We start from the raw sequence: 25,201 nt of genomic DNA, 5'->3' as shown, positions 1-25,201 counted from the left end.
TTCGGAATTTTAACATGAAGGAAGACCGGGTCAAGTTGAGACCCGAGGGTCCACAACATTGGCCATGTGACCATGTACATTGTTAGAGGACTAGCAAAAAAGGAATTATAAAATATTCCTTTTAAAACACAGATAGTCGTTTAACACGTTGACTGCCACGATGGTCACCGGTAACCGGTGTTATCGCCACGTCTCATTGATTTACGTGACAAACGTAACCAACTGCGTGTAACAAATGAAACATGCGGCTGACGGAGAGAGCGAATGAAACCAGCCGAGCGAACGTATATACCTCGTGAATTTATTACTTTCACTGCAACAGTGAGTTCCAAAAGCTCCTAAGAATCCACGCGAGATATATAAATTGCAAATGCCACGAATAAAATAAGAAATGAGCCGTGGAGAGCCTCGGGGAATTAAATAAATACAGTTGATTCCCTGAGGGTTGATACATCGTTTCTTATTTTATCCGCGAAACTCTGATATCTTGCGTGGGATCTTAACGCTTCTTAGAATCTGCTAGAGTCTTGATAATCTGTTGAATATTTCGCTTTTACTCCGCAATGTTGCGCGATTGAAACTCGCGAATTGAGCGTTGATATGATCAGCGAGGATCCAGCGTGGCTCGTTAACGTGTTAAGGATGTGTAAGAGAAGAGTCGATAAAATCGAATTCGGTGAATCGCCGACTCGCGCATTCGCGCTGCTAATTCACGCGAGTTCGAGAAGAGAGAGAGAGAGAGAGAGAGAGTTAGAGTTATTTCTGACCTTTGCTGGTGAGACTGAAGCTACGGAGCCTGTAACTATCTTCGTCCTCGCCGTCCTCCCGCGGCGGCATCTGCGACGAGGTGTCGGGCACGTCCAGGAAGGCGTTGCTCTTCCTCTGATGCGCATGATGCATACTCTGCCCCCTGCGGCTCCCTCTTCTCCTGATGCCCGGACTGACGTCATTCTCGGTCAGTCTGGGCTCACTGCTGCAGTGGGCCGACTTCATGGTGCCTTCATGATGATGATGATGATGGGCGGCGGCTGAAACCGACACAAACACGCATACACACACGTGGACGGGGATTACCGTTTAACGTCACGTTCGATATCCGGCGAGCGGCTCTCGGCCGTCGTCTTCGGTAAATTACGATAACGATACGCCGCGTGTATATCGCGCACAATACGTGTGCATCTCGCACATACGGACCGGAAAGCCATGTATATTCATGGCGATAGACATGAATCCGCCGTGTGGACGCGTGAGTGAGCGCGTGTGGGTGACTCTTCACAACACGTCGGCCTTTGCACGGAATTAAATGACGCGTTAAATGTCCACAGAGCGCCGGAGCGATGTGTAATGAGTATCGAAGTTCGATTGCTAATGAGGGCTCGCTTCCCGCAAAAACGAGAATATCGGGGCAGAAGGCGCTATTTAATTCGCGGGCAATTTATAAAGCTACCCCGAGTTCTCTCTCGGTCTCGTTCTCTCGTTTCCTCTCTTCCTCGAACTCTCGATGAATTCGCGTGTAATCTCATTAGCCGTTCACGAGCACGTCCGAACTCGCGACACCCGTCCGCGACTTTGAAATCTTATTTACACAGATTTCGTTGGAAATAAGGAACGCGACGTATGTTTTATCGCACATAATGTCAATGATATTTGCGGAATATGCGGATTTGGACCTCGCTCCGAGGAGAGAGGATTTCATCTTCGCGCGCAGAGTGCATTTTCGATATATTCGCGACGCGAGAGACCGCGAGAGCGTGCGAATTTTATGATCGAAAGGACCCGGATGTTTAAACGGCTGAAAAGGCTGGTTAAAAAAAGAAAGAGAGGAACAACCGGCGGTCAATGGGACGGAATGAATGCGTCCTTTTTCCGACTGCGCGCGCCAATCGGGTTTTCCGACAAAACGCTCGAGAGCAAAGCAAAGGACGCAGCATTTTTCAAAGGTACTACATCTATTACATCTCGAAGCCGGCGCGTGGAGAGTACCGGGTGATATAGTACGGTTCTCGAGAGTCGCGGGGAACGAAATTAAAGAACGCGCGGAAGAAAGGGGTGGAGGACACAATAGCGCGCGCGAGATGTACGAAATGTTTGCTTCATTTGATCGCGAAATTCATCCGGGCGAGCGGATAATCCATCATACTGCCGGATATTCGAGAGAAATCCGAATCCGTCATCGTGCCGACGTTGTCGCGGTTCGATTCTTTCGGGTCAAAACTGATTTTACATACGGCCAGGAAGATAGTATATGTTTATAACAAATTATCAATGTAGTTGTACTATAATACATAATAACAGATTGTCAATATAGTTGGACTACAATATAGCAAATAGTTTTACATAGCAAAATAATACCGGCAAGGACAGCTGATCGGAAAAATTCACTCGCTGAAATTCCGCCGCGACACGCCCTTTGGCACAAAATCGCACTCAATAACACGCTATTACGCTAATATAAAAAACAATCTGAATGAAAATTTTAAATAATTTCTTCGCCGTCGTACATCGGTCGTTGTGCAAAATTATTTTTTTCCTCTTTCTCAAACATCGAAATGGTTTGTGGTACTCAATGAGGGATCGCGTTATTTATCCGCGTTATTCTATCGATCTGCTAATTAACGCCCGCTGATTTCTGCAACACCGAAATACGCGTACACACACACACACACACACACACACACACGCGTACATGTAAACGCACACCGAGTCTGTGCAACTGTTTATTCCTCGCGATCGAGGCGGATTCGCTGGCGCATCGCGTCTGCACGTATAAATAACGCGAATTACGAATCCAAATATTCCCGTTTTTCGTTAATACACATCGACGTGTTCCGCACGGCGCGAGGGAGTATTTATCAGACGTAACTGATTTCTAAACTCCGCGGCGCGGTGGCGGCAACGGCGGTACGCGGGACGTGTTTCGGGCTGTCAGTGACCTACTAGCCAAACCCACGGAGAACGAGAATAGCAGCCGCAATGATTTCAAGAACTCCCGCGAGATTAGAGCGCGCCTCGCCGCCCCCGGTGCAATATCGTAAGCCGCGGGAGTACACTTTGCTCTTTCTCGGCAGGATCGTACGTCACCGACGTTGACGTTTTCACGAGTTTATCGGGCTCCGTCGAAATTATGCCCGTGGCTAGTTCACGTAACCCCGCCGCGTAAAATAGAGACCCTTACGTTCCTGTAGATTTTATCTCTCCCCCGGCAATGTTCGTGTCTTAACCGTCGAAAAGAGCCGAGCACGCAAAACGATCGTTTGACAATCCCGGAGTGTTGAGTACGTGGATTCCCCTCGGGTACACGAGGAGGCTACGGATCCTCGTATTAAAACAACCCCCGAGTGAGAAATATGATTGAGCGAGCCGGTGAATTTTCTTTGAGCTTCTATGACGACTAAAAAATCTCGGAACGGTCTCGGAATCTCGTGCAGTAGTATTAATTATCGTTAACGACGGAAGCTAGGAATATGGCGAAGCGAGTAGCATTGAAGAATGTTTCGACGGAGGGTTGACGTAATTCTCTGCCTGCCGCCTAAACGACCAGTGAGAATCCAAGCGTAAAGGTGACTTGCACAAAACTTCAGATAAAATTGGTATCGACGATTGACCCCGGCAAAATTACCGGTAAAAAACAATCTTTAACTATGTAATTAGCCGGCTGACAATACTCAAACGATGTATTCCATGTGCGCGTCAGCAAAAGATAGAGCAGAGCTCATACTTGTGACCGATAATTTCAAGTACGCGTCATAAAAAGAGAACACGGGGATTTCTCACACTCGTTTCGACCACAAATCGTCTTTCACTTTGGCAGCTCCGGCTCCGGCTCCGGCTAATCGTCGATCAGTCTGATCAGGATCCGCTGAGAGTCATCCTCAGAGCTGTTTAATAGACGAATCGCCGAATCTCCGGACCGTCGAACCCCCCGCCGTCCGGTTTCGCGACGAAATTCTTAATTGACGGCGAGAGAGATTCCACGAGAGAGACGTCACTCGGGCGACTCTCTCTCTTAACGTCTCGTCGGCATTATTATCGTTACCTTGAGCGGCGGCACGACGACGGATGCTCTTATTTCCACCGGAGACACGAGCGCTCTGGGATCTCGTGGCCGGCCTTCGTCTTCTCGTGGGTGTGCTGCTATCCGGTGTTCCGCTGCCGCTGTCCCGTTCCCGCTCGCCCCGCTCCCTCTCGCGGGCTCCCGAGGGTGGCATAGCCTCCAACATTTGCTCCATGCTGGAAAATCCCGGGGCGCAAATCGATGCCGATCTGGTCTTCCGGCGAAGCGAGTCGTCCGCCATTCCTTCGGATATTACCGCGGCTGTTCTTCCTCACGGAACGCGATTCGAAGGCTCGCTACCCTACCGTGATGTGCGATTCTCGTCTCCCCTTCTGGTCTATCTAGCCCGGAAGAGAAAAGCCAAACCGATCGGGTGAGCTTTACTTTTGTCGCGGGTTACGAAGACGGACTTTCTCCCCTTGTTTCACTTATCGATCACAAACGCGATGTTCTCGTGTTATTCGACGTCTCTCTCTCTCTCTCTCTCTCTCTGTGTGTGTGTGTGATTTGTGTGTGTGTGTGTGTGTGTGTTGGTGCGTGTGTCACGACCACTGTTTCCGCCTCGTAGTCTGGTCTACGCACAGTCAGACGCGACCGTTTCTGCGATACGTTTTGTGCTCTCGCGAGACTTTCCTCGCCGAGTCCGTCTCCTTTTTCCTTCTCTTTTATGGCGCAAGGATCGTCACACACCGCACGTGATCTGCGGAATATGTCTCTCTGCGAACGCGGGATTCTTTCCCGCTTGTGAAACTCGATAGTCTTCGGAGCTGCAACGCGTGCTCGGGAAGAGTCTCGCGTATCTTGTCCTCCGAAGGATACACGTGAGGACGTCACTCACGTCGACGTATCCTGCCTCGCCCCGGAAGAAATCTCGCGCTCTTCCTCCTCGATTCTACAAATAAAATAGAAAGTTTGATCTCTCTCTTTCTCTACCTCCCTTGAGTCTGATACTTCTGCTCCCTTTTCCTTTCCCCCTTCTTTCGTGAGCACACAAATGGCCGTCGGAGTAATTACGGCCGCGACGAATTGTGCCTCCCCTAAAACGGCTGAGACCGACGACGCCTCTTTCTCTTTCTTCCCTTTTTATATTCTCTATTCCGGCAAATAGTTGTGAGACTCTCCGTCTCTCGTTCTTTGCCTCCGCCAGAAGTGAACTTGGGTGTTAATTTAACGTCGTCGAATAACGCTTCAATTATTCCGCGCGTCGCACGATCGTAACTCTGAAAGGTGCGAATGCGCAAATATCGCGTCATTTCTTTAAGCCAGATTCGAATATTCACTACCCGCGACACAAGTTATGACGTGATATTTCACAATTAACGGACTCGCGTTGTGATTTCCCTTCCGCCCCGAGATTATTCGGGGGGCATGTTTCTCGTAGTTAACTATTCACGGTCCCTCGATGTGTTCGAAGTTTAAGCGTGTTGAATTAAAATGACGAAAACAAGAATAGAAGTCTACTCGAATCTAAATAGGAAATACGCGAAGGTTTTGTTACTTAATATCGCGTCATTTATTATTCAATAAAACAGCCGGCAGCTTAACTCGCGAAAAGCCCGTCGTTTTCAATCGTCTTCAGCGCGAAATCCGGCAATAATGCTCTTAAAGGAAAATCCACTGCAAATATTATTAAAATTAAAAATCGTACGCGTCCCGAGGAATCTCGCGGCTGAAAGAAATGAACCTCGTTTCGTCCGAACGATTTCGTTCTCCGATAAAACGATACACACCATACAACGACACGAATTTACCTCGGAAAAATCAGAAGCGCTGGATAATTGTAACGTCGCTCACTCGCGGCCTTTCTCCCGCGGCTAAGCGCGCTCGTTTAACCCTTTCAACCCTGAGTATATTTTATTCATTATATTTTTCTAATATTATATATGACAATTGGAAATAATTTCTCATCGATTCTCCTCACGACTAAGGCAACGGTATTAGGAACAATTCATCTCAATTAATTCTTCAGCGGTAGATTCGGAATTTCTCCGGGACATCACTGCGTTTCCCACAGTAGCGAAAAGGTTGAGTGCGCGCGAACTCGGTCAATTATTTGATCGGAGTGAGACCGATTTCACGAAGTCGAAGCAATCGAAGTCGAACGCGCCTCGCCTACTGGCGCGCGCGCGATTAAGCGGGATAGAGATCGATGACAATGCCAAGTCGCTGTAGCTGGCAGCATCCGAAGTTTCTCGGCACAGCTCGGCGCAGTCAACGCGTGGGTTGTCGAAGCTGTCGAAGTTGGTGCGCGCTGAACGCGATACATCAGGACGAGCGATACCGGTTACGCGAAGACGTTTCACCAGCTATAATCGAATATCGACAAACGTAAACTCAGTCTGTGTAGCAATATAACTCCGTCTTACTGACGTACTCCCTCGCTTTCTCTTTCTCTCTCTTTCTCTTTCCCCTCTCTCCACTCGGTGCAGCCCACGACTGTCGCACATAACAATTTGCTGCGTATCACCGTGAGAAGACCCCGACAAAAATTACACGCGATCGATTCGCCGTTACTCCGCCGTCGCGATTCGCCCGCTCAGCTTCGACGGAAGAACTCACAACGCGCGTTTTTTTTTTTTTTTTGCCAACTGCGCCGATATAAATTATTACGGAGAGAAAAAGCAAAAATTCCACACGCAAAAGATAATTTCACGTATGCCATTATCGCGATGGCAACGACGACGACGACGACGGCGACCTCCGACGACGCACGACACGACGCAAGTCTCGCGAGCTCTCACACAACCACAAAGCACAAAATAAAACTGACAAAGAAACATCTTCAACGAGTACGTGCGTGTGATGTTGTAAAAGACTCTATTTAAAGTACTTCCCTCATGAGAGGTATTTCTCCTCTATGTGAAATAACGTATGCACGCAAGGACGCGTTTATCGTAGGCAGATTGCGGGATTAAGAGGATGAGCTGGAGCTTTGCCTCTTCTTACTGGGAAAAGGGGGAGAAAGAGAGACAGAAAGAGAGGGAGCGGCTTTTATGAGTCTCTTATCGATATTGTGCGTTAAGGCGATGATAGCTCGTGCTTCGTGCAGCGTATTAACGTAACCTGTAACGTTAATACCCTGCACGTAGTAACGCGGAAGCCGCAAAGCCGCGGTAAAATGCAACGTCGCGAAGACATGCTCGCTCACCTTCATAAAACTCCGATGAGAGATCTCATCGTCCTTATTTTATTGTTGCTTTAACCGTTTTATTACTATCGGCGTAAACGGCAGTACTACGCGGAGTCGACGTCACGAGAAAGTTAGCGCAAAAATCGGCTCGGTTATGCGCCACTTCGTTCGCCTCGCGCTTAAGTAAACGGCATAAATAATCCAACAGGGTTTCTCCTCGGCATAAATAGTGAGACGCAAACAACGTAAATAATTTAACTGGCTATTTTTCGTGCGATAGGACGGCCCATTTGTCTTTGCAGCCTGAAATATCCCCATAATCTGTAAGAATAGAACGAGATACCCGACGACGGGATTGTCATCCGTTTCGAAAGGGCGCGTAATTGCGTAACATGTTGAATAATTTTCCGATGTTTTATTTCACTCCATGGAGCAACGAGGGGATGTTTTATGTCGGCGAAGATAAGTGGATCATCCCGCGTATTGGATAACCAAATAGATCTTCGAGGAGGTTTTCATCATGTGACGAGTCTTCTTGATTACTCATGATAACTGTCTCATACCTCCCATTCGTTCTTCTCCTCTCTCTCTCTCTCTCTCTCTCTCTCTCTCTCTCTTTACTCAGCTATGTGTACATATTATTTGGCGGTAATCATTTTATATCCGTACGCGTAGCGCCATGAAACGTTAATTGGATCGCTCGACGCTTTCAGAGTCCGGCCCTATTCAGCCCTGTAATTTTCTTTAATTGTCGCATATTCGAGTCTAATTTGGACACGGCGGTCAGAGAATAAATCCCGCGCGCGAATTATGTCTCGGCGTGCCCAAAATATCGCTCTATAATTGGCGACCTGCTTTCTATTAACACTTCCGTGGCGGAGTTTAACTCCTTTCGTCTCAAGTATTTTTAGCCGTTTCTTTACTTCCAAATATCAAAGAGATCTCGTTTCTGCACAATGAATAAGCCATTTATTTTGGAGCTGATACCGGTTTCAGTCTCTCTGAGAACACATTCTGCTAGACACGAACGTGTCCGCGATATATCGCCCGCGCGAGAAACAAAATTTTCGGAAGTACATTTATACTTTTGAAACAAGTGACGTCATTTCTCTCGTGCTTTGCAAAAAGTCCGGTCAGTTTTCGGTTTTACCTTCGGCACAAGTTTCACCGTGGCAAAGGCAATCTCGTGATTAAATTACCGCGTCGATGGCTACTGTGATACTCGTTGCCGAGCAGTTGGTACATTCAGCGATATTTCATCCCTCGATAATTCTCGAAATTCGCACCACACAACCGAGATATTAGTCATCGCACGACTAATAACGCCAATTTTGCCCGACCAACTCACACGATATTCTTCAACTCACCACGGAAGGGTTAAGGGCACAAAGGGACAAAGTGACGAGACACCCTCACGCCCTTGGAGAATTTCAAAGTCGTAGCATCGGCTTTTCTCCCCCGCGCGCTCATCACTCCGCTCATCTCTTCCACCTCCTCGACGACTTATTTTTCCCGTCGACTAATTATAGAGCATAAATCTTCCAAAGGAGAAAGAGCGAGAGCGAGAGCGAAAGAGAGAGAGAGAGAGAGAGAGAGGGGGGGGAGGGAGAGATAAAGATAAGTATAAACATCTCTCTCCGATTCCACCCCCCTTCAGCCGTGTCCCTCTCCGCTTAACCGTCAGTCTCACTCCCGACAGAGCTCGTCCGCCGCGGCCGTAATTATTCCTCTTTTTTGATACTCCGCGACCCTTGACCTTTGAGACGAGACGATTCGCCAGATCGTCATCGGGGGATCTCGAAAGCTGTCTTGCCCCTTCGCGATCGCGCGTCCTCAGGACCCGCTGCTCCTGCGGAGCTGTGGATCCCTCGAGATCGATAGGCCGCGCGCGCTCAAACGGCGACGATCAATCCTTACCGCTTTAGGCCGTGGGGGCGACCGTGGGATCTCCCCTCATGTTCTACCAGCCCGTAAATCTCTTTGTCGCTTGCCCTCTCGGCGATCGGCAAACTCGGCGAACTCGAATCACATGTCTCGATCAGCTCGCACACGAGCGCGACTGTACGACACGATGCACGTCCGACGTTGTGCGGCACACTGAAGGCAATCCCGGCGTCGCGGCGGCCGCTGGCGTGAAGCGACGCTGCGACGCCAGGCGTCGGCGGCGTCAGCTTCTCGCACACCCTCGTCCTCGTCGTCGTCGCCGCCGTCGCCACCGCCGCCACCGCCACCGCCACCGCCACCGCCACCGCCACCGACGACGACGTCGTCGACGTCGACGGTGAGGATGTTGGCGCGCCTCCAAGTCAGCGCGCGCTCCCCGGCTTTTCAGCGATCCGCCGCGAACGCGAGCGCGAGAGGTACGCACGCTTCGCGCGAGGGGATCATCGGAAATTGTAAGCTTCGGACTCCGCCAGGGAAACCGTCCGCGAAACTGGCCGGTATCTTGATTACACTCGGCAACCCCGACGTCGATAACGAGGTCTACAGAGTCACTGTGTTTCCCCGGACTTTCGGACCTCGGGGACTTCGCGATGCAATCCGGCAATCTCGCGAAGTCGCGACGCGAATGAAGTCGCGATGGACGAGCGTATGTGGAGGAGAATATTGCAGCGAGAATTGCAAAAAATTGTTGTCATCCTGAGGTCATGCGGAAGAGTATGACCGACACATTTTTTATTATATATTACGTAATAATTTCTATTATATAATACTTATATTTGTCGGAAAAGATGATCATATTAAGTTTTTCGCTACATAAGAATGCAATTACCTTGTTGGTTCTCATGTGTTGATTATTTTCATAAGAATTTCTCCTATAATATCAAGATAAAATCTAGCTTTATAGAAAAGTTGCGAAAAGAAGTGTAATATTAATACGATTTTTACGCGCGCGTGCACGTGCGGGAGACGGACGAAGGTTCAATTTCCCGGGGGCAGGAAAATATTTTATCCTTACAATCTGGGCGATCCTCTGGGCGACTTTTACAGTCTTTGAGCTACGACTTTGCTGTATACATCAAACGGTAGACTGATGAAAAATATGAGACCCCAACCGTGCCACTATGGTGCCACTGTCCCCAGATTGCAAGAGTTAATTATCAACCCGAGAACACTACCACGCGCCGGAAAATGATGAAGTCGCGAGTGACGCGAGTTGCGACGGACTTTGCGAGAATTTCATCTCCGTCGAGTCGGCCGCATTGAATCCTTTACACGACTTTTCACTTTCCTCCGGCCGATGAAATGATCTCTCGTCGCCGTGAAACTTCTTCGGCGCCCCACAAATACATTTGAAATGATATTTGCACGCCATTTGCGTTTACAACCAAGCTCGCGCTACGATATGCTAGAGATACTCGCAGCGAGGCTTGAGCGCTTTCTAATGAACTCGAGAGAAATTACCGAGAGGGTGGAAACTGAGAAACATTGTTATCAAAGCCGCACGTCTGTGTGTACTGCGTGTCGCGCGCAATTCCCCGAAATTTAATAAAGCTATCGGCCCGGTAAATCACGGTTCTCGATCAGGATGCGTAACCTACCGTTACGCGTTACTTCGCTATCTTACCCGGAATCTATCTTATCTCGCGTTAGTTAAAATGATTATCTTATCGGGATTGTTCAGGGAGCCCTCGATGTCAGCATCGATCGACTCGCGACGCTCCGCTCAATTTTTCACTTACGCGAAATGTAACCTCGCGCGCTGCCGTGTACACAGAGAGAACGATTTAGTCGAATCTAACAAATGCTCATTTGGAATAGTCGAAACGAATTTTTTGATTGATCGAACAAAATTTTGCTTGAGGCAACAGAAACATTTCGTTGGAACTAAGCTGCAACAAAATATTTTTGTTGCGTCAAACGGAACTTCGTTCGATCAATCAAAAAATTTATTTGGACTATTCCAAATAAGCATTTGTTAAATTCAGCTAAATCGTTCTCTCTGTGTACGGAGCAGTGTCGAATTTATTAGTCGATTGAAATCTTGCTCAACTGTCATAATCAAAATTTACATGGAGTAAATCACGAGCGCACACAATGATCGTTTCAATCGACTGCATTGCTAGACCGATTAGCAATCCATTTTTTATATTTGAAAAGAAACACTCTCTGAATGCGCATGAGAGTGACAAAATGCAAATTTCAATAACGCGAGAGAGGACAAATTCTTAATTATCGATCGTTTTGCCAATTACGATCAGTCGACTGAGATTCTTTCACCGATCGATAGCCGACTCTGTCGAGGAAAGCTGCGATGATCTCATCGTCAGGACTTGCAACATCATCGTTCGCGGGGTAAGCCTAAGCTACGATGACGTCCGTGCTGAGCGGCAACCTGTTTAAATTCCAGCGATAGACGAGCGCATCGACGGGGAAGGGTGGCTCATGTCCGTTCGCGGGAAGGCTGTTGCGGCGTATTACAGTTTTAAAACGTTTCGGGAAAAGTCGTCATCCCGCTGGCACACTTTGCCGCACCTGGCTGCGGCCGCTGTATCTTGTCCGCGGAAATCTATCGGCCAGGCCGCGCGTGCAAACAAACCGTCCGCGTTGCAAATTAAGCCTGCGCGCGCGTGGCTCGCGGTGGTTGGCGGTTTATTTCACGCTCTCATCGCGCTTAATTATAAAAAGCCGCCACGCGTCACTGTTCCGAGACGTAATGAGTCAGCGTCCTCCGTGAGACGGAAACTTTGGCCGACTTCGTAACAATTTCGAAGCTCGCACGTTAGAATGTTGCGACACGTGTTAAGCACGAAGCAAGGAGATTGCTACTTTATTTTTCATCGATTCTCCCGAGCGAAAATGGCTCGTAGGTTATCTCTCTTGCGTCCTCTTTTCGCACCATTCAATCAAGCAAAATCGACGGCGTTGGGTGATGTTGATCGGTTGAGATTTTGCTAAAATAATAAAAATTCATATTAAGTAAATCGTGATTGCGTATAACGGACATTTCATCCCGTTAGATTGATCTGATTATATATTGATTAATTCTGTCAAACAATTTAATTATTAGTGATTACATAATTATTTATTAGTGATATTGTGATGATTCGGTTCAGTTTTGGCTATTGACACGCCGATTATTTTGGACAACTACGATTTTAACACATTAATGTCTGATTGAATGCAAGTTCCGTTGACAATTCGCGTTAACTGACGAATATTTTCAATGCGGAAAAAATACCTCGAACGAGGAAATAAAGAATTCCCGAAGATTTCGCGAGAGTTACGGGAGTGGCTTGACTCCTTACCTTATATTGTTTCGCGATGGCATAACGAGAAGATTCTCGGAAGATTTCCTCGGCGCGTGCAGATAAGAATAGAATTTCAAACTACGACGTCGATTATCGGTTGGTTCGTATCTTCCCAGGCGATGGGTTGAAGATTTCGAGCTTCGCGCGAATTCGCTTTCGTAATTTTTCGTCAGAATCGGCTGTGTTCCGACGATCCGGAAAAAAATGTGTGAGCCTACTACCGCTATCGCAGCGCTTCCTAGATTTTGTCTCAATAAATCCGCCGCGCATTTTTACGATCATCGGTCTCTCCGAACTCGCGCTCGGTATGCTGCGAGACGTCATGTTCGCTCAAATGATCGCACACAGTATTTTCTTTGATCAATTCTATCTTCTCCGCTGAATCTTGATAATCGGATAGAAATAACGGAAAATATCTCGGAGTAAATTGCAAGAGAACAGTTAACGAAAGCTAGAACGCAGGTGCGACCACGCGAACGCTCGGACCGACGAGTACAATTTCAGGAATACCGAGCGTTTCGGTTCACTTTGGATTAGCTTCAGCAGCGTGAATGTTTTCGCAAGTAGTTAGGAACTCGAATCTGTGAGAGCGACATGTAGCTTGATATAATTGTGATAAAATGTGCTATAATTACGTACGATTGTACGAATGGATGAGTGTGAAAATTTAAAAATGGATTTCGTGATAGAGAAATGGGTCGAAGTAATTCTGTTCGAAACGATTTATTCATTCCGCCTGATAACAACCATTATTCTTTTCTTTTGTTATCCATCGGTATATTGTACATTTACATATTTGCAACTGCCATAAAACTAGATTAGTCACGACGCCTTTGAGAGAGCCGTCAAAACTTTTGCACTCATCCAATATAGCAATAAACTTCACATGTGGGTCATATATAATAAATATGTATAATTATATATAATTATATATATATGATCATTGCAATCACGTAAGAGTTGCTGTACCTCTCACACTCCAAATGCAAATAATTAACTCGGCTTGTCGCCGAATTCGTTAAGACCATCATGTTGCTATCCGCAATAATCGATTTCCGACTCACCGCGAGCAGAATACTCGAATGCCAACACCAATCCGAGACGTCGGGCGTCCTCAAACCGCGTCCTTTGTCAACGACACTGACAGTCGTCGGCACTGATCAAACACCGTGGGAGAGAGACGGCACGTCGCGAAAACGTGGGAAAACATCGGTAAAAGTGCGATCGCTCGGACGTGAAATACGAAGGCGTTCCGCGCTGCCGTCCCGCGATTTCTTTCTAATAATCTATAAAACTCGTCCGTAATGCGGAACGCGCATTAGTTATCTCTCCTTCTCTTTTTCTCTCTGCTCCGTCTCACCCCGTGCCGCTCCGTTCCGCCCGACGTTAGACTAAACGGCGCACGGTATATTTTTGACTTGTGGCGGTTTAAAGCTATTTCAAGACGAGAAGCATCAACCTTCCGCGCGCGGCCCCGGTTCCTTGCTCTCTCACCTTCCCCGCGGCTCCTCTCCACCGCGGTTTTCTCCTTTTCCGTCGCGGGAAACGCTTTTTCCCGCAGCGACGATGATTCTCGATGCTGCTGACTATATCCGCGCTTTGCGCGAATAATTCCGCACGGAAATAAACTTCGAAGCGCGGAAGGAAGAAAGGCGGGAAGAAAGGAACACGAGCTTACGGTTCAGCTCGCGGATCAGCCGCGAGTGACCCGCGGGAATATAAATAAGATTCGTGGGAAGAAGTTCGCGCTAACCGCGCGGGAAGACGCGTGGCGAGGGTGCATGTGCACACAAAGGTCCCACAGATTTCTGTACGCTGACTCTCGGCTGTTGACTCGCTGAACGATGGGACGCTACATCGTTCGGCATGCTGCATTCGTCTTGCATATTTATTCGCCATAATGCGAACATTTCAACGAGCTCCGAAAGAAGCTCCCAAAATAAAAGAACCCTATTTTCTCCTCTTCTTCTGTTTCTTCTTCTTCTTCTTGAATTCGAAGGCCCTTTGCCGTATCCTTGCCGTAAGAAAAATTTCGAGAGACAGGCACGTCTCTCCTTATCAATAATCAAGAGATGAGCAGACTCAAAATGGCACCCTCTCCGCTTAGAATACGTTATGTAGAAAGTTAGCGGTCTAATTAATTGTTAAAAGTCTGTAGGTGGCCCACGTGGCCCACATGACCTCGGCTAAGACCGACCTTTGCGGGTCACAGCGCGGAATATAATCTGCATACGCGTGACGTACGAGAGACTCGACACGCACGATCCAATCGTGGTGCGCCACATTTGGGATTAGACGGTACTAATTGCAAATGCCATTCGTCGCGTTGCGGTTCGCTTCGAATTGCTTACTTCGCTATGAGCTCTAGCTGAACACCAGCGCGGCCGCATATGCCCCGCTATGCGCCGCGCTAAAATTATAACGGCAAACGCCGTAAATTCCGAGATTCGCGCGCGTTCGATCGCGCCCTGATTTAAAACGGCGAGCCGAGACGACGCGGTCGAATTTTCGCAAGTCGAGGATCTACCGCGACGTCGAATTCCCGTCCACGCGAAACCGTTCGGTGAACGGACATGCATAATCCGCCCGGAAAATCCGAGTTTCAAGATTCGAAAAGCGAGAGAATTTCTCGATAATTTATAATCTTGAAATTTCAGTGTCTAGACAGATCTCGCGAAACACCTTTTCCGGGATGTTGAGAATACTCAACCATCGCGGAAAATTATTATTAATTATTAACTTCTCACTTATTCATTTCTTTATTTATTGATTTACGAAGATCATCCCTTTGATACAATACACCAAATAGAAATGTAAGTAAAACCAAAGAGAGAGAAACAAATGCTGTAAAACCGGAAATGAAAGATATCGAAATATATAGCTTTTTGGAAATAATAAAAATTATTTACCTGTTTATTTTACAATTATTTCTCTTCATTAATGGTCATATAATAACAATAGGTTCTCAATCTCGTTATATCACTTTCAATAACGCAACTTTCCGAGACTTCCGCTTCCAGTATTACGGGAAAGTTGTCCGCTCGGTACTCGGAATTCAAGATTCCAATATTCCGGGGAATTGCCCCACTTTTATAATTTCATTAAGTTTTGTTTCACGAAACAATACATACATGCTGCCGACGAATCGCCGGCCGATAAGATTCATTCCATCGGGCGATCGCGAGAATCGATATTCCCGTCTTTTTTCTCAATTAAAAGATCAATCGGCGAGCTGTCTGGCGACGACGGATAGAATTCATCGCCGCTTTTCCGCGCTGATTATTAGCTAATTATTAGCCGCGCGACCTCTCTTATTCTCCCGCTGAAAAAGCAATACGCGCTCACACACGGCCGCTTCAACGACGGCGGCGGCGGTCGATGTCGAAGCTATCGCTGTGTCAGAAATCTCTCATTTATCATCGCGCTGCGGTAGGCAGCTTTTCTTCTCGTACGGGAAAGACAGCCGGTAATTTTCGCGGATAGCCAGTGCCCCTGCCAATCTCGTTGTAATCCCGTTGAAACGCGAGATATGACACGTGCGCGCCCCTATCTATCACGTAGTGGAGCCGATGGGGGTGCAGAGATACTTTGGGGGTTTAGGGACACGGAGATACGGCTCTCCGTTCATTCTCTTTTCGCGATGTTAACGATTACTCGGATAATCCACTCGAGGCTGCTACACTACGTAAAATCGAAATTTATCTTTCCGTGTACGCAAGAAACTGCGAGATCTGCTGATCTGGAAATCCGCGAGAATCCGCCATTTGGCCGGGAGGCCTGGAATCGCGAAACTGTAGATGTTTGTTATTACGGGGATGATTATCGTATAGAATGTTATTAGTATTATTATTATTATTATTATTATTACACAAGCAAAATACAAATTTGTCAAGCACGACTCGTGAATTCGTATTTCGACGAACGTCGGTGTACTAGTTACAACTAATTAACCTTTTAAAACGTCAACTGTCGCACTGATTTCCACTAATTATTCCAAAGCTTAATTAAGGCTCCAATAGCCAGAGATCGATGCAGTTTCACATAAATGTGTAGTATACGGCTCGTTTCTTTGGCCGTATGCAAGTGGATTCATATATAATTCTAAGTGGTATGCAATTTTGGTCACACACACACACACGTACATACACGTCTTGTACGATGATGAGCAACGAAAGGTCAACGAAAAATAAAAATATATATGAGAATGCAGTGACGAGTGATCCCTGTGGTAGTGAAAATGTCGCGTATTAAATTCCTCTCTCTCTCTCTCTCTCTCTTCGTTTTATATACTTCCTCGTGACGTTTCCGCCAACGTTGAGAAACGGGGAGCGCGCTGTCTCGCGCTTCGACCACCGGTCGTTCGTTTTCTTAAACAACATACGTAAACCGTCGTATCGTATAAACGCGTCTCAAGTAGCGCCGCGAACGATCGCATTAAGGGAAAGGTTACGGAACGTGCAACATGCCCGAGCTTAATGGAGGATTGGAACGCGCTTGTTTGCAAGGTAAATATGCACCTGATATCGCATCAAATGCAATTTCGTGAGAGCGATTGATAACCGCGGCCGCAGAGCAGCGCTATCGCGTACATTAGAAACATAATGCCTCATGCAGACGACAGGGGGGTAGGCGATTTTGAGTGCACATATGCGGCCGATACAAGATGAGAGAGTTAATGCACAAATAAACGCGCCCGGGGTGAAACGCGTCGAGTTGTGTTCGCCACAGCCCTTTCTCGCGGCGAGATAACTGATTAAAATATTGGATCGCTGAGAGATAACACGGGCGCTTCAAGATTAAAAGTAAATTAAAAGTACTGCAGGTACTGTTTGTAGTTTTGTACAGTCGCGAAAATATCTGGTTTTCATCAGCCGCTTTGAAGAATGACCTTTCGTTTCTGTTGTATAACAATAATGTGCGCGCGAATTTCTCACAATCAGTACGTTTGGGAAATATTCCACGGCCCGTTTTAATCGAAATTAAATCGCGTTAAATCGCGATATATCAATATATAATATCGTCGTGATTGTAGTCTCAATATTTGATATTGTATATTGTATATATAATAATAATAAAAAAATGAGTAGATTTTGCTTCATAGCGCGTGTATATTTTTATAGCATGTCATTTGCGGTCGGCGAACATTGCTGCAAGAAGGGGGGAGGGAGGGAGGGAGGGAGAAGGGAGAATGTATGGTTCTATTTCTGTATGACATAATAATTTTATAGACATATTACTCGAGAAGATAACATTTGACAGGTAATGATTTGAAGACTGACTCGACCATTCTGCCCGAAAGTAATAAACAATACATTCTCCCATCGTAGTGAAATTGCGGACAATGAAATCGGTGTTTCATCGTGAGATTCACGTGGTCATTCTTTTTCTTACGTCTTTGTATGATACGGAGTCGTAAATTTTTCGAGTCCGAGATTTTGCGACTCTATCGCTGCAATATTTCATTCTGTACGAAAATTTATCTCACATTCACCACTCTCGGCGCCATCTGTATAAAGTCAGTGTAAGATCTTACGCAGCGGACGCGGTGTAGCTACTTTATTTACAACGCAGGAGACACGTGCGGAGAATTACTGGCCTTATCATTCGGGCATTTTGATAAATTTTTCCGACACGATATTTCGATTATTATTAATAACCATGTCGCCATGATAACGATTAAAACGAATCAAGCAGTGCATGTAAAACATTTATCGATTATCAGTAGAAGCTTATCGCTCGTCTATTTTCATGCACAAAAATTTGTATATCGCGACTCAGCGTGTAATTTCGATTCGAAACCGAATCGAGGGATCTTTTTTAGACAAACTGAGAAAATGAATGTGAAAAGCCGAGATCTGAAGGTAGGAAATTTGGAATGAAGGAAGAAATGTTTGGCAGGTGCAATTCAATACCAAGCTTTACATATATTTTGCTCATTTTATTATTTCCAAATCTTGCTTAGAACCTGAAGAAATTCTTTCACAATCTAATAATTAATTAATGATAATTAAGTTTAACATTAACGCCTGACAACGACGAAGTAAAGATTATAGATATATATATTTATATTTATATATATATATATATATAAGCTAATCCTTGCCCAGACACACGAATTGATATGCAATGTTTAATGTGTTACTTGGTTTTTTCTTTCTTTTTCATTTCTCCTACTCCACCTTTTTTACGGGCATATAAATAAATTCTTATTGCTTAATATTTTCTTGTTAATACATATATTACATATATATATGTATACCTGTATGCGTGTATATATACATATATATATATATAGTATTATTACATACAATGATATGTTTTTGTAGTCCCAATGATTAATACGCACACGTTTGTGCAAATGTCTCCGGCGTGAGACACGTTATGGACGGATTGATCCAGATCACGAAATAGACGTTCCGAACCCTCGAATTGATCATTCCCCGCGCCAAATTCAATCTATCTCCCTGACAGACCCCGGTGGCTGGTAGTCAGTTCTTTCTCCCCAACTTCCCCCCCCCCTCCCTTGTGATACCCGACGTGCGCGTCTAAAAAGGAAGATATCTCGTGATCGATTTTTCGGAACGTCCCTTACGCATCCGGCAGTACTTGACGAGGCCTCAGATTGTCGTTTCAAACCTCGTCCGTAATGATGAGAAAAGAAGAAGAAGAAGAAGAAGAAGAAGAAGAAGAAGAAGAAGAAGAAGAAGAAGAAGAAGAAGAAGAAGAAGAAGAAGAAGAAGAAGAAGAGAGGAAGTAATAGTAATAGTAATAGCAGTAGCATATTAATAGAAATAGAAGTAGAGCGCTCCTACACAGAAGTAGCATAGCCTTTCATTAAAAAAAAAAAAAAAATGGAATAAGAAAAGAATAAAAAGAGGAAAGCACAGAAGAAGGAGAAGGAAAGAGAAGGAGCAGAGAAAACGAGAGAGAGAGAGAGAGAGAGAGAGAGAGTCGCGGCCGCCCACGGCTCCGATTTTGTACCTCGCCGTGGATCGATCCTCGGAGAGGCGTGTCCACTCAAGCCCCGTCGACATACTGATTATATATAATTATTAGTATTATTACTATCATTATTATTACTATTATCTCATTATTAATATATTAATAATAATAATAATATCATTATTATTATTATTATTATTCGCTCACTATAAATATCAGATTCTTACCTCTGAACATAGTTTAATGTTCGCTACGGTAAAGTTATTATTCTTTAAATATCACAATAACCTTACACAGAAAGCTGCAGCTAATTTTATCATTATCGTTATCATTATCATTATTATTATTATTACTATTCATCATTATCCGTTATTATTACTATCGGTATTGTTGTCGTTATCTACGAATTTACCTCGCGAACTTTATCCTCTTAATTAAATAATACGTCGGGCTATTGTAGTCCTCTTTCCCCTTGCCCCACCCCCCTCCCCCCCTCTTTGCAACGAGAATACGAAAGTATCATTATTACTATCTTCATCAAAGTGTCGCTGTTTTCTTTTCTTTTTTTTTTTTCTATTATCTTCTATCGCACGCACGATCCCTCCTGCCGCACAAGTTGATCGTCGTCGTGCGTGCGTGCGTGCGTGCGTGCGTGCGTGCGTGCGTGCGTGCGTATATGCGCGTGTGCGTGCGTGAACACCGATTTCGCGCTAGTGTTTGCAACACGCGATTGATAGACGAAAATCGTAATGCGTAATGTCGATAACGTACGCGTATGTGCGCAATTCCCCCCCCCTCAATCTTCTTACTTTTACTGTGCGCCCCGCGCGCGTTAGTCGATCATTATTAAACAACGTTGATACGGAATTGCCAATTACACGCTCTCTACCTTAGTGCCCCCCCCCCCCGCCCCGCTATGGAGTGGCGAACCCTCGACTTTATCGAATGTCCGCGGCGCAAAGGTTGCGAACATTTTTTCATTTTCTCTTTTTTCCCAACGAGTTCCCCACGACGCGCGTCCATATTTACCCGCCAGGAAAATTGTCTCTTCCAAGTGTTATATTTCCAGAAAACGAGAATCGGCGTATCATTGCTTCATGGACCGTGGCTGTTTCCGAGCGATCTCTGATCGGGAAGAAGGAGCCAGCCAGCTCTCACTTGTAACGAATTGAAAAATTGGCGCGAATAAAATAATTGCTGTAAACAATTGCCCGTTGCGGTACCATTAATACGCTTTGAAGCGGGGAAGATAATAATGCGAACGGTTACAACATGGTCGTTTCTTCACGAAGTTAACACCGCAGTTGGAGCGGTCTCGAGAGCTCCGAGAGCTTCCGCGCGCGCGCGAACTGAAATATTCCTTCCCGACGGACGCGTCCGCCGGAGTGAAAGGATGTTGCAACCTTGTGTGCCCGCCACACGGAGGAGAGAAAAAGCAATCGCGGAGTCGTTATGCAAACGGTCATTAAGTCGGGATTATTTCTGGATACGATCGCGCGATCGGCTCGGTCCCGAGCGTTTTACCGCGAAACGTCTATTTCGAGAGATACCCGGCTTTTCGAGCAGCGCGCGCTCGCGCAACCTCCGCGAGCTGTTTTCTAGCGCGCGGCGGATACGTTAAGAATAACTATTCGACCGTAATGAGCGATCGCGCCGTTCGCTCGTAAATTTCCGGCTCGCTGTATAAAATTTACGATCACGTGGCCACGTGTACGTGCGTGCACACGGCGCACCACGCCTAAGCGGTGGAACGTTCAAGCTGTGCTTGGAAAATCGCGCTCTTTCGTCGGAGGGATCTAACGAGAGAGTTCCGAAGACATCGAGATAATTCGAGGTAATCCTCGCGCGCGAACTAATCGAACGAGGATTCACCGAGGTGGGCGTGAAGCTCCGCAAGGTTCTCAAGTTGCCGCGGCGATCGCGTAAAATCGAGAGTTCGCTGTCGAATCGACGTGTGACCCCCTTCGTTCCTTCGAGCGAAATTCCACCGGAGAGCTCGTGCGACGACACTTTGCGGACGGACCGTGGCTTGAATATATACGTTAGCGTGCGCAGGGGACGGACTAGTTTCTGCAGCTGTACGCGCTTGATATCCCAGAGATTGATACAAAATTATGGTCTCAACAGAGCGACAAAGAGAGAGAGAGAGAGAGAGAGAGAGAGCGGCAATTATTTATTTATTTATTTATATATATTATATATATCTAAGCGAACGTGTATGTGTGGTCGTACTCAGTCGCTAAAAATAATATTCACCTATCCTCCTCCGAAGCGGACCAAGTATAGGACGTCAATTCGCACATCTTTCGTCCGCAAAGCGTCAGTCCGAGAACCGCCCTTCGGTCGTCCTGAATTTCGCTCGAATCCTCCCTCTCCCCCCCTCTCTCTCTCTCTCTCTCTCTCTCTCGTTCTTCTGATTGAACGATCGATCAATTTCCGCGACAGCAATTTTCACGCGCGGGGAACCGGTACAGCAACGTCGTACGCGTTCGACGGGGAAGAACCGCTCGAGGCAGGTCGGAGAAGAAAGCGATGTCCCATAATCGCGCACGGGAGCGGCCGCGATTACCGTCATCACGTCGCTACGGTAATCACGAGACAACCGGTTCTCTCCAGCGGGACGCCCGCGCGAGAATTGCCGGGACGAGGCGAGCGCTCGCGCGTTCCCGACCGATCATCCATCCGTGCGGCTAACGAGTGTACGATAACCAAGTGTGAAGAACAAGTAACGGCTGATTACGAGGTCCCGCCGCGCGGGAACCCCGGCTCGAGTCGGGAGCGCCGAGAAAACGCGCGCCGCCGCCGGGCTGCGCGGAATTCTCCTCGCGCGCGCGAACGAGTCAGCAAGTGCACTCGCGCGGATTTCTCACATGTACATGTATCGTTACACGCCCGAGGGGGCTGACTGCGGGTAATCACGAGTAAAAGCTGAAAGCCAGACCTCAGGGAGATTCGCCGACGATAAACTGGATCGGGCGGGTTTTGCCCAATTTGCGACAATCGCAGTCTTCGTGCAATATTACGAAAATTGTTGCCGACATCATTAAGAATCGGTACTTGATATCAAGTGTCTGCTTGTTAGATATGCGCTCTTAATCCTGGACTTTTCTCTAAAAGCTAAACTGCCAATGGAGAAACGAAGCTAAACTGCCGTGTCGTCGTGCTATCTCAGTCGCTCCTGAAAAAAATATTATAAAGAAGAATTTTTCCACAAATTCGGAAAATATATAACACTATTAAAAGTCCGAATAAATATTCAAGCTTTCCAATAGAATCAAATCATTTAACTTAATCAACGCATTTAACTTAATACAACACGTATATTGCTATAATTTTTTAATTCACTTTCACGATTGCTTGGTCTTCTCACCGATCTACTTTAGTTGTGAAAAAATCAATTCGTCAGATTTTTACCGCAAAGCTCGGGTTAAGCAAAGCTGGAAGCTTATGCAGCTCGTCCCGATCGGAGTGTGTAACGTTCCGTTGCGGCTAGGCAGGCGATTGGTGGCTTCGAGGAAAAAGAAATTCGGTGGCGATATATTTTTCTGCATAAACCACGTGAATCGATAGAGAATCCAGAGCAAAAACCCCGGCGAGTTTGCGTTAAATATAAAGATGGCATTTAGACGTTAGCGCGTTTTCCAGTCTAACGAGTTATTAATAATCATCATTTTTTCGCGACGCCAAGGGGGCGAGTTTTTCTGGCTGAATTTATTACCGCAAACATTAATGTCATCCTTGGAAAATACTCCGTCGTAATTAACTCGGCTAAACACACGCTACGCGCATTATCACAATTCGCAATTTCCCGGCGCACTTTCGCCGCCGAGCCGAGCGACATTTCGTTTCGTATCTGTAACAAAATCTGTAACAAAATCTGTAACAAAAACGAAGCGAATCGGAACGAAGCAACTTCCAAATTTCACAATCCCATGAGCACCGAGACCGCAAAATGAGAAACTCCGTGGAAATTAAAATCGAAAAGTTCTCCATTCCCGAGAGCGACAAATATCTGCGCTTCCGAGGATGGAAAAATTCCAGGCCATGAAATCGAGTCCGTTCCACGTAAACGTGAGGCATCAGACCCGGACAATCTCCGCAGCACGCTCCGGTCGATAAATCGCGATAGAGCGTGTCTACATGTACATGTAAAGAAGAAAGCCACACGCACGCGTACGCACGCGTGTGACGCACGCGGTATAAGACATCGGGTCCGGTTCTCCGTCGTCGGCACGCGATATCAGGCCTGTTCTGCAACCGAAGAATTTCTGCAACCAGTGCAACAAGTTGGAGTGAAACAGACATATTTTCTCTCGCTCTAACTTATCGCACCAGTGTGCACTAGTTGAAAAGTTGTTCGAATAAGAACAGACCCATCATGTACCGCTTCCTGTCGCGTTTTCTCCCCCCCCCCCCCCTCTGCCCGGTACACCCCCGTCCGTTCTCCAGCCGGACCATGCGACAATCGGCGACAGATCGCAAGCGAAGCTCACGCACACACGCATGCACGCACCCACGCGCGCGCGCGCGCGCGCGCTCGAGATGAGTCTAGAGACAACACGCAAATAAATACACGGACAACATAGCTACACAAAGAGACGTCCTTACATACATACAGACGGATACAAATGTAAGACACGGGTGTATCTATCGATTAATAAATCGCCACAGAACGCTCGCGGTTGTCTACGAACGACGAATGTGGTCCAACGCGTGTGCCCTCATAGTCGCGCGCGATGATGCTACACGCCCGGCGAAACACTCTCGATCATTCGTCGCGTACGCTTGCCTGCGCGCCTGTCCGCTTGATCCTGCGGACGATTTTGCGCAGGATTTCGCGGAGGAGCTGCGAACAACTTCCACGCGTGTATGTTCCGTGCGCGCGATCGCTCGGAGCGAAACACCGTATCCTCCGTTGCGTTCCGCCAATATTCAAGCGGCTGGGTGAGTCAACGAAGTAAAAGCGGGACGAAAGAAAGAAAATGATCCGTCGCGAGAAACGACACGTCTCAGCGTGAGTGAGCGGCGAATGATCGAGACTCGATGTTTCGCGGGTTCTTGATATGTCGAGATACGTCTATGGGCGCGTTCGTTCTGCTTCTAGTTCTTTTTTCTCTTTTTCTTTTTGTTTTTCTTCATCACTCTCAAAATCGCCGTACATCGCTGTACACGGTGTATAAGTATCAAAAGCAATTACGTGCGTTCCCACGGGGAATTCTCACTGCGGAATTGAGCGACGCCGAAACGATCCTAGTTAATCGAGTTACCGTTCGATCTCGTGACTCGTGTGATTGTCGTGTCTTTTTTTCCTCTTTGTTCCTTCCCCTCGCTAGCCGCTTGCCTTCCGTTCCGACCGAGTTTAATCGCGCGTGCCGCTGCGCCGTCGATTGCACACACACACACACACACACGCACACACGCACACGCACACGCACACGGGCTCGTCTTTGGCATATTCGCGATGACGCGCTGAAGTGCCCGCGATCGCAGAAACGCAACTTCACGCACGCATCGGAGCCGCATCGCGCGACACGCACCCCGAAAGTGTTCCGATCGAGCCCTCTCGGGATGTACGAATTCATCGCGTCGATCGCGGCCACAGCTGATTTTAAAGACAACATTCGCAGTCCGGTCTTGCATTTAAGATCCGACCTCAGCTATCAAATAAAATCTAGCTGATTTTTAATCATTTTAAATCACTTCTAAGGATTTTAAGTAAGGTCTGATTTAGGGTGAGGTCTGATTTAAGACGAGATATGACTTCACACAAGATCTCTCATGTCTCGCATTATATCGGATCTGAGCTGAGCCATTTAAGATCGT

General features: G+C 46.8%; 1 protein-coding gene across 1 annotated transcript in view; it reads right to left on the bottom strand.

The window, feature by feature from the left end:
- Rgk3 (Rad, Gem/Kir family member 3) overlaps positions 1–9,362 on the bottom strand; it is a 54,616-nt gene extending 45,254 nt beyond the window's left edge. Inside the window, exons 1-3 of the mRNA XM_011145174.2 lie at positions 9,102–9,362; positions 4,037–4,946; positions 768–1,028 (exon numbers count right to left, since the gene is read on the bottom strand). Of these exons, the coding sequence (XP_011143476.1) occupies positions 768–1,028; positions 4,037–4,295 (520 nt within the window). The 5' untranslated portion in view covers positions 4,296–4,946; positions 9,102–9,362. The remainder of the gene's footprint in view (positions 1–767; positions 1,029–4,036; positions 4,947–9,101) is intronic.
- Positions 9,363–25,201: the final 15,839 nt, after the last annotated feature.

Source organism: Harpegnathos saltator, unplaced genomic scaffold, assembly GCF_003227715.2.
Source record: "Harpegnathos saltator strain DR-91 unplaced genomic scaffold, Hsal_v8.6 scaffold845, whole genome shotgun sequence".
Classification (NCBI taxonomy): Eukaryota; Metazoa; Arthropoda; class Insecta; order Hymenoptera; family Formicidae; genus Harpegnathos; species Harpegnathos saltator.
The sequence above is the reverse complement of the archived record's forward strand: the minus strand, read 5'-3'. Positions and strand labels throughout refer to the sequence as shown.